We start from the raw sequence: 15,295 nt of genomic DNA on the forward strand, positions 1-15,295 counted from the left end.
TCACTTTTAACGTTGTACTGGGGCAAAAACATAGCCACGCTTTAATTGGAAGATTCTTTCTGTTGCGCCCATATTCCTCAAAGAAAAATGATAGCTGCTGTGATGCCTCAACGCACGAGCATTGTATTGAAGTGGTTATTTTGAGACTGTCCATCACAAATGTTCCGACTTTTTTTTTTTTTGTTAACTGTATAAGCGACATAGCCCCGTCGCGGTGGTCTAGTGGCTAAGGTATTCGGCTGCTGACCCGCAGGTCGTGGGTTAGAATCCCGGCTGTGGCGGCTGCATTTCTGATGGAGGCAGAAATGTTGTAGGCCCGTGTGCTCAGATTTGGGTGCACGTTAAAGAACCCCAGGTGGTCGAAATTTCCGGAGCCCTCCACTACGGCGTCTCTCATAATCATATGGTGGTTTTGGGACGTTAAACTCCACATATCAATCAATCAATAAGCGACATACTTTTATGTTATTGTGCTTTATCACTGTTCATTTATTGAAAAAATAAAATCACCTGCAACTCGGCCATTGTCATTCCTTGCTTTTAATCTCCTGTTTCTTTCGTGCAGTGTTCATAGTTGCAGTTGAACTGCACACATGCTCTCAAAAAAAGAAATGAAAGCAGCAGAAAACTGCTTCAAGCAAACAATGAAAAGCATTCACATTAGGGATCTGTGTGATCATAAGGTTACAAAAGTTTTGGATGTACAGATGGGGTCACAAAAACTCGGAATCGGTGCAATTTCTAATTAGGCTATGATCAATGACCACTAAACTTGCGCATGCATGTGTGTGCATGCATGCGTGTGTGTATATAAGAAAAAGATTGCAGTGCAATTACCTAGTCCAAAGGAGGGTGTTGAAAGCGAACGTATGTCGCTGAAGGATACTCGTGCTTGATCCTTGCTACAACACATGCAGGCAGAACGACTCTGTTGTGGTGTTCAAGCTCTTTCCACACCCATTTCTTGAACAGCCGGTACGCCACGAAGCGGTACTTCCTGTAAATAGGCAACCACAGCATCTGAAAATTGTTCCACCTACCAGCATGGACATGGTGTTTGTGTACACCCACATTTACCTGCATGTGGAAGCTGCCGCATCAAACTACACGTCGAAATACCGCTATAACTCGTTGCCCACCTTGCACGGGATTTTGACGTGTAGTTTTTTACACGTAGGCCTTCTGCCACCTCCGTTCGCAGATGATAGTGCACGTAGCCACAGCTTAGCGTGCCGGTAAAGAAGACATGGTTACGCTGCTAGTAGAAAGTTTTTGAATAGCGTGCCACGAAGCTTTGCATTGCGGTTGCTGCCACTCCGCATGCATCATAACGCAAAATGCCGTGAGCGTGTGCGGTCCATTTGCCAAAAATCCGAAATAGACTGCAGCCTGCAAAGCCCATTTGCGGGGAGCGAGCATGTGTTGGATTTGCAGGGCCAAACGCTATATGAAAACCTATATGTTGCCCATACTAAACAGATACGCCTGCAACGCCCGCCAACATTGTGGTAAGCCATTTGAAAACAATAGGGAGTTTTAGAGTAACAGTTGCAGGGGCTGCGGGCATAGCGGGCACCATATGAGTTTTATAATAGGGTTTGCTACCCCCAGAGAAAAGTCAAGGGACTTTCGCCCTGACCGCAAACCCAAATGCCCGGAAGCTACTCATAGCACTTTGCAGGGTTCGCGGGCGGCGATTGCCCCACGCTAGTTCGGATTTTCTGCGTGCGGGCCGCAGGAGGGTGACTCGCGTTACGATGCGTGTGCAGTAGCAGTGACCACACCGCAAGGGCTTGTGGTGCACTATTCTATAGCTCCTTCATTTTGTGAGTTTTTTATTTGTGAAGCTCCGCATTCATCTCGACGTCGAAGTCTGCCAAGATGTAAAACACCGCCTCGAGAAACGCCGCATTGAAGCACACATTTGCAAAATTTACATGATGCGTAATGCAATCGTCGTTGCCTTTGGCAACAACTTCCGGCACCCCACGACCGCACACATTTTCGCCTGCGTTGCTGCTTGCCACACAATGTCCACACAAACACCTGCATCGAAGAGAGTGTCACAAATTTAGTGAAAACAGTGCAGCACGGAAGAAGCCTGACCCAAACGTCTTCGCTACTGACAAGCTCTGAGCATGACATTGCCAGTTTTAACACACTCGAGCATGCAGTAAGAAACAGTAAGTGCACGAAGCTGATTAAGTGTAATATAACGTACCAACGCAAGCCGTCTCCTTCACCTAGAGAAGGTGGACTGTCGGGGCTCGGTGCGTCGTCTCTGACAGCGGTTGCAACGATGCGACGCGGTGTGCCACGATAAGGATCCATGATCCGTGCCAACCTTTCTAAACACGCGCGCACCAAAGCATTCATCCCGCAGAAACAGGCAGAAGACCACAAAATAACGCTGGTCAACAAAGCAACGCCGCTCGCATGCTCGAAGGTTGGGCTTGTTTGGGCACATCATGTGCACGTGACCTCTTGGTCGGATGCCTGAGAGAGTGGGAAAGAGATTTGGCTTGCAAAGGCTATGCGGGGAGCAGCAAGGGTTTCAAACTTGCCTCTTCTGATCTTCGCTTCGCTCCGCTTCAAAAAACCTGTTTTCTCCTCTTGTGATGAAGTGATTCGAAAAATTTTTATGCCAAAATGTTCCTCATTGGACACCCAACAACTTCCATTGTCTAACTAAAATTTGGTATGGGGCCTGTTGAGTGGCCCTTTAAGAAAGACAGGGACATCTATAGTGTGTGCAGAAATACTAGCTGTGTGTCGAACTTGGAGAATTCGAGCTGAAATAACGTCAGACGTATATAAAAGCACATATTCTGTGTCTTAATGGTAAGTGCATTATTGCACCGCTTTTCGTTTCGACACTCCAGGGAATCGTACCTCTCCATTGCTGTTTTCTAATACACAGTGTTCCGCATCACTAACTTGCCTAGTAAAGCTACCCAGTCATGTATTAAAAAACACGAACATATCCACTCGTAAAGTATAAAAGTGAATAGTGATGATGTAGCTGTGCACCACTCAGCCGCACCGCCATTGAGGGTCAGTATGGTCTGCAACCCTTTCAGGCGCGAAAAATTTGTTTACTTGTTGATATGCGTGCCTACAAACTCATAACTAGCAACATTCGTGAACAATTTTGCATTTGTGAGGGCAATTCCAGTAGAAAGTGCCTTTGCTCGAAAGCAAAAGGCTTCGAAGCCACGTGCTTGCAGTGCACACACTGTGGAGTGGACCAAGTAGCGACCGCTTTAGCAGACGATGCTCTTGTCTCCACTCTGAGCAGAGCGGAGGCGAACGAGCGCATCGAGGCACTCTACTGACTTGCCATGTAAATGTCTCTCATTAAAGCTGCTTGTCAACTCGCTTCGGGGGTCGTGATAATCTTTACTGAAGAGTCTTACGCACAAAAGAGTTACCACTTCTCTTTAAAGAGAGACATTTACGTGGCAAGTCAGGACCACCTGAAAGGAGTCGCACATGCTCTTTTTGAATGCAAAGCATTTCTCTACGTACTGAAAGTACTTTGAGCATCTATCTGCCTGCCTGCCTGCCTGCCTGCCTGTCTGTCTGTCTCTATCCATATATCTATCTGCCTACATCTGGGTGCTTTTGTAATCACCCCTTAATTTGGGCTAAACCATAATTAGCATGGCAGGGCAAGATGATTTGGAAAATCACTGGTCATGTTATAAATGTCACAATCTAGTCGCATATGCTGTTGAGCCCATCCCGCCAGACATTACTGGATATGCAGATGGCATGTACCACAGGCAAGGGCTCGTGAAGCGTGGCGTGGTAGGGTTCGCAAGAGCTCTCCCTGTCAGCAGGATCATATCGCAGATTTTCAGGGCAAAGCTCCTTGGCTCGAGACAAGTCTCTCAGCGCCAGTGTCCACTAGTTCTCGGGGTGAGCGCGTCTGGCATGATTCCTTTCTCTTTACCAGGAAATCGCTGAGTGTACATCTGCACGCAGCTACTCATCATGAACACCGTGGAAGCTAAGGCAGCTGTGCGGAGAGCTTGTAAGGCGACTGCGATATAGTGGCCTGCCACTAAGACATTGCTGGAAGAGCTCACAAGACCACCCACCGGGGTGGTCTAGTGGCTAAGGTACTCGACTGCTGACCCGCAGGTAGTGGGATCGAATCCCGGCTGCGGCGGCCGCATCTTCGATGGAGGCGAAAATGTTGTAGGCCTGTGTGCTCAAATTTGGATGCATGGTGAAAGATTCCATGTGGTCAAAATTCATGGAGCCCACCACTACGGCGTCTCTACTAATCATATGGTGGTTTTGGAATGTTAAACCCTACATATCAATCAATCAATCAGAGTTCACCAGACCGAAGAGGCCAGTGTCTGCAGCAATCGTGAGTCAGCGCCAGCATCAATCCGAAGGCGGCGGCAGCGGCGAGGGCTCACGCAGTCAAACTAAAGCGGGCTCGTGGACAAGTGGATCCCAAAGTGAGAGCCCTCGAAGTGTAGGTGGCACACAAGCGGCGGCAAGAAAACCTCGAATCGAAGTGGGTGCATGAAGCAATGGTCAAGCGCTGAAGCCGGTTGCTATCTAAGCTTGGTTGTGCCGACGTCGCTACAATTGCGATTTTTTCGATTGCTCGTTTCTTGTTCGACTGCTTGTGGTTTGACAACCTTACCACCATCGCCTCCATCCGCAACGACCATCTGAGGCGGCGCTATAACCGCCGCGCTATAAGGAGAGTTTCACGGCTTCACCTCCGAGTTCGCCCCACTCATTATTGTATACTTTGTGGAGAGCGTGGTATTTTTTGTTGTTTATGTCGCGGCGCGGTTTGCTTCTGCGACATTCTGGATTTCAGCAAATAAAAAATATTACGTGATGGAGGGAGAACTGTGGTGCCTCGCCTCCAATGCCATGCAAATTTTCTCACTAGTCCCGCCCACGTGCGACTAAGTCTAGTCAATAAGCTGCCGATTACCCAAAAAGAGTAATTCAAGGCGCCTATCTTCATTCTCTAATCGCTTCGTCGTCAAGTGGACGTTGACTTTCGAGGTGCAGTTGCACTACCCGGCGGGGCCACTTCAGTCAGGTGACCTGTGTCACGCTGGCCAATCTACCTCTTTTCCCCTCCTTTTAAACACTGGAATAAACATGAGAAAGCAGTCTCCTGTCAGCATCGTCGCAGCTCGGCCCTTATGTTCTAGCTCGGCTTTGTGTCGTCACTTTACACGCTCTTTCGGTCCTAGATGTTTACTGCCCGACACAACATATATGGCTTGACATGAAGATATTGCATTATCTAACGAAAACTACTGAAAAGCGATTCAGAATATGCTAAAATAATTTAAAACATGTCTCTTGCTCGTTTTGTATCCACTGGGTGATCTGTTCGCTTCTGCAGGGCGCCTGGAAGTGGGCCGCCTACTGCTTGAACGGTGTGCAGGCGCGTCTCTTGCTGACCGGGCAGGAGCAACACCCTTGGACTATGCTTGCTCTTCTGATGAGGCAGGCATGCTGGTCGCAATGCTGCTCTCTCATCACCATGCAGTGGAGAGCGTGGATACGGCTCTGAACGATGCTGCTCTCGCGGGGAATGTAGCAGCTGTGCGTGCGCTGTACTACTATGAGGTGCATCCCGAAGCTTCACGTAAGTGGTGGATATCATATGTGTTCTGAGTCGTACTTTGCGGGGTCTTTGGGCTCACTGCTGGGTTGAGGGTACGAAGTATATAAGTGAGCATGTTCTGGAAAAATCCACGTATATCTTCGAAGTGAATGCTGGTGATGAAGCGAATCATAGTACATCCGATTGTGAATCAGGGCCTTTTATTATGTTCTCGTTAACAGCTATTTGTTTCGTTCTTGTGAGCCTTTTGTTCTGTTTGATTGAAGGGTGGTTAAACATCTGAGTTTTTATGGTGAGTTTATGCACTTCCTGAACGCCCAGTCATCATGAATCAGTGCCTGCGTTCATAATGAAGTTCTCCCACTGTAGCCGCCTGGCTGGTGAAAGCATTAGAATAATCTGAGCTGTTTTCTATTGTTGTAGTATTGTGCCTCATTTCCAGCAGTCGCTCATGTACCGACAAAGTTGTTCCGGAGAAGCAGTATCGAGATTTAAGATCATCTTGTTTGTTAGGCCATCTATACCTGGCATCGATTTGATAGTAACCTTTTGTAAACCTGTTCTCAACTTCGCTTTACTGATCTCTCCGTTTAGTTCGGTGTTTGTATAATGGCGGTGTGCCACTGGCTTATTCCGTGATGTGCGGCTACCTCATCAATAAAAGCTTCTGCGATATATTCATATGCGTGTAATATTTTGTTTATGTTTTGCCTGTACGTTGCTTTAGTGTCCGCGGAACTCGGAAGGTACCTGAGGAGGTTTCAGGTTCAGAATACGGCTAACTTTTTATCTATAGAGGTGCATGTTTCCTCCCATTGTTGTTGTAGAGCTGTAGTGCTATGTCACAGAGCTGTTGTTTTGCATATGTGCAGGCCCCGCCGCGGTGGTCTAGTGGCTAAGTTACTCAGCTGTCTGGCCCGCAGGTCACGCGATCAAATCCCGGCTGCGACGGCTGCATTTCAGATAGAGGCGGAAATGTTGTAGGCCCGTGTGCTCAGATTCGGGCGCACGTTAAAGAACCCCAGATGGTCGAAAATTCCAGAGTCCTCCACTACGGCGTCTCTCATAATCATATTGTCACGTAATAGAACAGGGAGAACACACACAATGATTTATTGAGGGCGAACTTGTGCCCAGAAAAGTAGCTATGTCACAAAGAAGAGTCTACTAAAAGCGTTCCACCTACGTGTCCCTTTCTGAACAACTACTCTGTCAGTCTTCCCGGCTTGTGCTCATGCACCAGAGGCATGCGCTGCTCTGCCCAAGATGCGTGAGCACGAGTGAGGCACAGTAGACGCCCACATAGCGTCTCGTTGGTTGCGAGGCACTGTAGACGCCCACATAGCGTCTCGTTGGTTGCGAGGCAATGTAGATGCCTACATAGCGTCCCGTTGGTCCTCTTCGTAAAATAATTAGTAGGAGCGATCTCTGTGGCATCACTCCCTCTCCGAAATGCGCATTGTCTCGATGTGTGAATTCGGAAGGTTAATAGTCGAGGGGATAGATGTTTCATTCTCTTTCATGGTATGGCTTCATGCGGACGTGGGCGACCTCCGCATGGTTTTGCTGTTTCGAGCGCTCTTGTCCGTCAGGGATTACTTCATAAGTTAGGTCACTTAGCCGGCGAAGGACCTTGTATGGACCAAAGTACCGTCGAAGGAGCTTTTCTGACAGGCCGCGGCGTCGTATTCGTGTCCAGATCTATACTTGATCACCTGGCTGGTACTTGACTCCCCTGCGGCGCAGGTTGTAGTTGTCCGCATCCTTGAACGGTTGTTGACGTATTCGGTGCCTTGCCAACTCGCGTGCTTCTTCAGCTTTCTGCAGAAATTCGTCAATGTCAGATGGCTCGTAGTGGTCATTGCTGACTGGGAGCATGGCGTCGAGAGTTGAATTGACTATGCGACCATAGACAAGCTGAAATGGGGTGACGCGGGTGGTCTCTTGGAGGGCCGTATTATAGGCGAATGTTGCGTATGGCAGGATTTCATCCCACGTTTTATGCTCCAAGTCCACGTACATCGACAGCATGTCAGCGATTGTGCGATTTAGGCATTCCGTTAACCCATTCATTTGGGGATGGTACGCAATGCTTTTCCTATGACTGGTGTTCGTCATTATCATCAAACACTGCATCAACTCTGACGTGAAGGCTGCTCCTCGGTCGGTGATTACTACCTTCGGGGCGCCATGTCGAAGAACTATGCTTTGCACAAAAACTTGGCTACTTCAGCTGCCCTTCCTCGCTCAAGGCAGCTGGTTTCAGGATACCGCGTTAAGTAGTCGGTGGCGACTACGATCCACCTCTTGCCCGATGATGACATTGGGAAGGTTCCAAGAAGATTCATTCCAACTTGTTCAAATGGTGTAGCAGGCGGTTCTATGGGCTGCAGCGGGCCGGCCGTCTTCAGTGGTGGTCTTTTGCGCCTTTGACATTCGCGACATGTCTTCACATATTGCTGTACGGACGCCGGCAGCTTGGGCCAGTAATACTTCTGATGAATTCTGGCAAATGTCCGGCTGACGCCCAAGTGACCAGACGATGGTTGATCATGACAAGCTTCTAGAATTTCGGGCCTCATTGCTAACGGAACGACGAGTAAGAACTTCTCTTTGTTATGCTCGAAGTTCCTTTTGTACAGCACATTTTCACGGAGACAGAATGAAGATAATGTTCTCCTAAATACACGTGGGACCTGGCCGCCACGCCCTTCGAGGTGTTCGATCAATGGAAGCAGTTCTGCGTCAGCTCGTTGATGCTCCGCGATATCTGAGGCTTCCATCACACAGAGAAGTGTTGAGTTGTCTTCTTCTAAAGGAGTAGAGTCAAGTGGCGAGTGTGATAAGGAATTGGCATCATTGTGTTTTCGCCCAGACTGGTATACAAAAGTAATGTCGTATTCTTGCAGTCCGAGGCTCCATCTGGCAAGGCATCCCGACAGGTCTTTTAAGTTCGCGAGCCAGCAAAGTGAGTGGTGGTCGCTGACGGCACGGAATGGCCTTCCGTAGAGTTATGGTCTGAACTTGCTGATAGCCCATACCACCGCCAAATACTCTTTTTCTGTCGCGGAATAGGTTTTTTTTTGGCTTTTGAGAGGGTGCGGCTGGCGTAAGCTATCACTTTTTCTTCTCCATTTTGCCATTGTACGAGTACTGCGCCAAGACCAATATTGCTTGCGTCTGTATAGAGTTCCGTGTCAGCGGTCTCGTCGAAGTGGGCAAGGATCGGCAGGCTTTGCAAACGTTGCTTTAATTCGTTGAAAGCTGTTTCTTGTTCTGCACCCCAAGCGAATGATGCTTCGTCTTTTGTGAGTTTGTTTAGAGGTTCGGCGATTATTGAGAAATTTTCTACAAATCGTCTGTAGTAAGTGCATAAGCCCAAAAATCGAGGCACCTCTTTCTTGTCTCTGGGCTTTCGGAATCCTGCGACCGTCACAGTCTTGTCAGGATCAAGGCCAACACCTTCTGCGCTGATTACGTGTCCCAGAAAACGAAGCTTGTCGGAGCTGAACTGGCACTTTTCTTGTTTGATTGTCAAGCCGGCCGACTGGATAGCCTGAAGCACTGACCGCAGTCTCTCTACGTGTTGGTCAAACGTCGCAGAAAATACCACAACATCGTCAAAGTAGACTAGGCATGACTGCCACTTTAGCCCCGTGAGGACACTCTCGATCATGCGCTGGAATGTCTCTGGCGCACTACAGAGGCCGAAAGGTAGTGCTTTAAACTTGTACAAGCCATCCGGGGTTACGAAAGCGGTCTTTTCACGGTCTCTTTCATCCACTGCGATTTGCCAATATCCGCTTTTTAATTCGAGCGAAGAGAAATATCTGACGTGCTGTAGCCGATCCAATGTGTCATCAATACGCAGTAAGGGGTACACATCCTGCTTGGTTACACTGTTTAGTTTGCGGTAGGCTACACAGAATCTCAACGTGTTGTCTTTTTTTCTCACGAGAACTACCGGCGATGCCCACAGGCTGCTAGATGGCTGAATAACATCATCCTGCAACATCTCCTGCACCTGACTCTTTATAACCTCTCATTCTTTCTGCGAAACTCTGTAGGGGTGTTGATACACTGGCCTGGTTGTTTCCTCTGTTATAATCCTGTGCTTCACGATCTGCGTACGTGGACTTTTAATGAGGTGGAAAAACATTCTGCGAATTCATCTATCAGGTCTTCTAGGATTTTCCTCTTGGCTGGCGATAGAGTTCGGCTGATTGAAACTGGTGTTCCAAGGTCATGCGTAGTTTCTGAAGTAGGCGGCTCTTACGCAACGGCACATAAGTCGTTAACTTCAGTAAAGCTGTGTAGAAAAGCGGTGGCAGTGTCTTTTGCGATATGCTGAATTCCATTTCCGAAATTGGTGAGCAGTACGTTGGCAAGCCCACCACGTAAGCGAATATTGCCTCTAGCTATGCAAGTGCCTTTCTTTAGCAGCAGCTCGACATTGCCATCCACTATTCCTTCAGAGTCGACGAATGCGTCATTCCTTACGCCAACCAGGACGCTGCATCGCGCTTGCACGGTTACATCGCCATCGATAACACGCAACGCAGAACTTCCCATTTCCTCGTCTATGGCCAGCTTTGTCGAAAAAGAAATACTAGAATTCTGCAGGTTTATTATGGCGCCATTAGCTAGCAGGAAATCCATCCCGATTATTACGTCTCTCGAGCATTCTGGCAGAACTAGGAAATCAGCTGCATAAGTGGGACCCTGAATCCCGATCCTGGTGGTGCATCTTCCCAGAGGTGTTATCAGATGGCCCCCGCCGTGCGTATTTTTGGTCCACTCCAAGGCGTCAAAACTTTCTTCAAATCTTTTGCGATTGCATAGCTTGCGACTGAATAATCGGCACCCATATCAGCCAATACATTAAATTCCCGCCCAATCATAGTAACATGCAAGTCTGAAGAAATTTTTTCTTTACTTATATTCGTCGTGATTTTCTGCTCGTCGCTGCTTCGCTGGGGCCTTGACGGAGGATCTTTGCTCTGTCGGACATCAGCGGCCTTGCCTCCCCAGGTCGCTGGCTTTAGTTTTCCTGACGCGGGCTCGTTGACCGATGGTTTCGTGAATTTGGTGGTGAAATTAAACGTCTTGGACTTGGCGATCGATAACGATTTGGTGCTCGAGACCTTGGCTGGTGCTGGAAGCTAGCGGCTGGAGATCCGTGCCTTGAAAGGTACTGCTCTATTTCTATAGGCCTTTCATCATTACGCGGGCATGAAGCATACACAGAAAACCCAAGCAGACCGACCCTTCGGTATGGACAGTGTCGGTAAAGATGTCCAGCTTTTCCGCAGTGAAAACAGAGCGGTGTCCTATCAGGTGTGCGCCACACATCACTTTTCCGTGGTCTCTGCTCTCCAAGAAAAAGTGAGCTGGTCGAAGCTGACTGGCGGGCACCGGGAGTTGCGAACGAGGCATTTTGGACGGCAGGTTGGCGTAAAGCATCTGTGTACTTTGATACATGGCGTTCCTGCAGGGGTTGTTAAAGTCGAAGAGGTTGCACTTCTGGTTCCGGCTGAAGAATGGCGTGCCGAACTTCATCACGGATGACGGATGTGAGGGATGAAACTGTCGGCATGACTTGCGGTTGGAGAATGTTACGAAGCTCCTCTTTGACGATGGAATGCACCAGCTCCCTCGGCGTCTCGTTGCTGCTGTCTCGCTTTGCCGAAAGGATGCCCGCGGGCTCACTATCGGCACCCAAACTGTAGTGACGGGTGCGCTACTGCAGTGCTCTTTCCATGGTCTTGGCTTCTGTGCATAATTCAGCAACGGGGGAACATTCAGCAACAGGGGGAACACACACAATAATTAATTGAGGGCGAACTTGTGTCCAGAAAAGTAGCTATGTCACAAAGAAGAGTCTGCTAAAAGAGTTCTGCCTACGTGTCCCTTTCTGAACAACTACTCCGTCAATCTTCCCGGCTCGTGCACCAGAGGCATGCGCTGCTCTGCCCAAGAAGCGTGAGCACATGGGAAGCACAGTAGACGCCCACATAGCGTCTCGTTGGTTGCGAGGCAATGTAGACGCCCACATAGCTTCTCGTTGGTTGCGAGGCACTGTAGACGCCTACATAGCAACCCGTTGGTCCTCTTCGTAAAGTAATCAGTAGGAGTAATCTCTGTGGAAATATAGTGGTTTTGGGACGTTAAACCCCACATATCAATCAATGCATATGTGCAGAACTGTTGTGCTTAGCAGCAGCCGTTTCTCTAGTAACAATGAAGGTAACCTTCATTGCTGCTCTGGAACAAATACAAAATCGTGCTGCCAGGTTCGTCTTGGGACGGTACGGAAGGGGGGAGAGCTGCACTGCAATGAAGGCTGAGCTAGGATGGGAGTGTCTTTCTGACCGCCGCCAGAAGCAGAGATTAAAATTTCTTTACTGCATTTACTACAATAAAACTGGAATTAATAGAGAAATATACCTACACAACCCTCATTACACTTCAAAACGTTTTGATCATAGTTGCAAAATTCGGGAATACCCAGCTAAAACGAACATGTATGCCAATTCATTTTTTCCTAGAACGATTAAACAGTGGAACAGGCTAACTGAAATGCAAGTACATAGTGGGAACGAAGATATATTTTATTCACTGCTGTAAACCCATGCTGTAACCTAACGAAGATATATTATGTGTGAACAAAATTCTGCTATGTGTGTGAACGAAAATGTATTTCAGTTATTTATGTATGAACAAAGTTGTATTGTGTCGGTGAACGGAGATGTACTTCATTTATTGATGTAACCCCCCTGCTATAACGCCTTCGGGTGCTGCGGGGTATCTGATGAATAAAGAATAAAGAATAAAGAACTCTTTCGTTATCACGCCTATTCAGTTTTGCTCGTATTGTTATATCAGAGACAGAGTCGCATCCAGTGTCACTCGTCGTGCCTATGACTCAGTCGTCATGTGCGCATAGGTGTGCACCAGCGCCACAAAACACATGCGCCGCTCGAAACCATCTTGAAACCCCACTTGAATTGAGTGAGGATGAGCTTAAAGTTCTTAGATGACAGCACCTCAACTTCAAGTTTTGTGAAGACGATGTTTTGCGTCAGCCTGAGACATCCATAGCGATCCATGAGGCCTCAAGTTGTCTCCTCCGCTGCAAGTGCATAGCTGCTGACCTTTGTGCACAATTTTATAGCTAGTCTGATTACGTGCGAGGTCCACACTTTGCTGGATCCAGCGAGGTGTGCTAGCGCCGGCTGTAGAGGTTCTCCTAACGACAAGGTTTCCCAGGCACTTCCTGGTTCTAACTACAGAGCAGTGCAAAACATTTTAGAACTGCATACGATCTGGTTCTTTATGTAATACAATGTGCAAAATCTAAGAAATATGCTTCGACGCTTATATACAAATGCCAGCCTAAGCGGAGTGAGGTGGCTCATGGAAAGAGGTGAAGCTAGACGAAATAACGAAGTTCATTAGACATCTGATTTATAGAGTGATTGTTCACATCACGGCTACCATCTATATTGGAACAGCTGGAGGCTCTTATACCAAGACAACGAAAATTTACTGGGAAATGTGTACGAGTCCACTTGTGCCTCATGAAAAAGCAGGCAATGCTACCGCATAGCTCGAGCAACAGAGCATCATCTCGGTTCTGATTTTCTTTGTCTAGGTGAATAGAAACTTTTTGTCCAACATTTATTATTTTTTATGCATTTCCTGGGTAATTTTTTGTGAAGTGTATATTCTGAATTTTCGTTGTTTAGAATATTTTTGCACATATAGTCTTTTATATTGCTCTTATTCATTCCAAACTATTTTTGTTGCTCTGTAGCATATATTTTTTCGAAAAGAGCATTTCATTGCCCGAAAATTGGTATGCTGCAATGCGTACTGTAGTACTTTTCGAACTGCCGAAAACGATGTTCCCGAGACATGAAAAATAATCATTTCCGCGCGGTAACGGAAGAGTCAAGCCGAACTGGCCTTCGTCGGAAAGGCTTTGGGTTTCCCATCATCTCAGAATAACTTCTTTCGCCTGACACATTTGTAGGAGTTTACTGTCTACCTGTTACATTTTGGCTTCCTGGGGGATGCCTTGTGTCGCTAAGTTGACATCCTGCTTAAGCGACGTACTACAGTTAAGCCCGCTTATAACGAACCTGAGCCTGACGCGGCATTCGTTCGCTGTATTCCGAAGTTCGTAGTAAATGAAACACAGCTTTTAAAAAAGTTGCGAGAGAAAACACAAATTTTTTGCCCAAAAAGTCGGTAACGCATGTGGTTCGAAGAGCAGAAGAGATAAGGGCGATTTGGAGTTATTTCAAACGGCAGCATGCTCTTCGCCGAGGCCCGTGACATAAGCTGCATGAGGCACTGGCTCCAAAGTTTCGTCCTTCTCGCAATCCGATTCATTCAAATCGCTCTTGCTGCGTATTTCATTCACAATGCCCTAATCCGTGCACGGTTCTGGGGTGTCAGAATCATCATCGGTCGTAATGAAATCATCGCAACAGATACCCCACCCGCTCTGCTATTTCGGATTGACGATTCGCTGCCACAAACCGCCACCGCAATGGTCCTGTTCGGAAGCTTCAGGCTCGGCATTGGGCCTGATGTTGATGAAGTCTGCCTCGGGAAAACAGTTTCGCGCACATGTAGCCGTCACCGCCGTCGATGAAATATTCACTGTCTCCACAGCTGAATACCGGAATGCCCGAAGAGACAAGTTGACTGCCAGGTGGTCAACAACTATGAGCAAGCGCTCCGCAATGCAGCACCTAACGTGCGAATTACGCCTAAGCCAAGCAGTCCTACTTTCAACGTTTTGTTGAGCGGCAGCAAAAAACCTGCAAGGCCTCCCATCCGCCATCCTGACCACACACGCGCACCCACGCGACACATATGCCAGAACGCATGGTACAGCTCTCGGCCCGTTTCCTGTCAAAAAACGAAACTAATTCGAGCCAGCGTGGCTGGCGTCGCAGAGCGGTGGAGACGAGCGAAGGGGTTGTGATCAAGAGAGGAGAGCAGATTTCCGGGAGAAGGGCAAAGAGTTGCAATAGGGGGAAGAGAAGGGAGGATACGGCAAGAAGGCGATCTTGAATACGCGGGAATGAGGCAGGTTAGGTAGCTTGCTTGAAAGTTCTGCGCGGCTCGCACGTAGGAAAGATTCCCTGCAGGCGTAGAGGTCAAAGCACGGCCGCCTGGATCGGGGCCCACGGCGGTGTACAATGCATCGGCGGCCGTGGACAAAGAATCGTTCTGCTGCGCCAGCGGGTTTGAGTGGCTTCGCCGACCTCGACATTTTGTGATTCGTTCTGCGCAAATTAACAGCTGTTTTTACGCTTCCCCACGCATGCGGACGGCATGCTGAGCCTAGTTTGAAGTGAGCGAGAACAGGTTCTAAACACGAAATTAATCGCAAATTATCAGAGTCGGCGGGGTGGCGTACGTATGTGTACTACAACGATACGATAAAACAAGACGCAGACGATCGGATACAATCGGTGGCCGACGATGTTGGCAAATGGTCTGGTCACTCGAGGCCGGCGACGCCAACGACAGTACCAGCGAACAAAAACTGGGGAGATGGCCGACTGGTCTTCGGAATATCGGGGGCAGTGTAAAAACACGGGCCTCGTATGGCAATGCGGTGTGCGATAAGAGTAGCGGGGGGGACAAAGGGGGGAGGGT

The 15,295-nt window shown here is 48.2% G+C and overlaps 1 protein-coding gene across 14 annotated transcripts in view; it reads left to right on the plus strand.

Moving 5' to 3' along the window:
- LOC119178128 (uncharacterized) overlaps positions 1-15,295 on the plus strand; it is a 435,306-nt gene that overhangs the window by 149,610 nt on the left and 270,401 nt on the right. For all 14 annotated transcript variants that reach the window (XR_012894531.1, XM_075890939.1, XM_075890937.1 and 11 more), the window contains one exon: positions 5,393-5,638. Coding sequence is in view for 13 of the 14 variants with exons in the window: in XM_075890939.1 (XP_075747054.1) it covers positions 5,393-5,638 (246 nt within the window). In the remaining variant the exon portion in view is untranslated. The remainder of the gene's footprint in view (positions 1-5,392; positions 5,639-15,295) is intronic.

This window comes from Rhipicephalus microplus, chromosome 3, assembly GCF_043290135.1.
Source record: "Rhipicephalus microplus isolate Deutch F79 chromosome 3, USDA_Rmic, whole genome shotgun sequence".
NCBI lineage: Eukaryota > Metazoa > Arthropoda > Arachnida > Ixodida > Ixodidae > Rhipicephalus > Rhipicephalus microplus.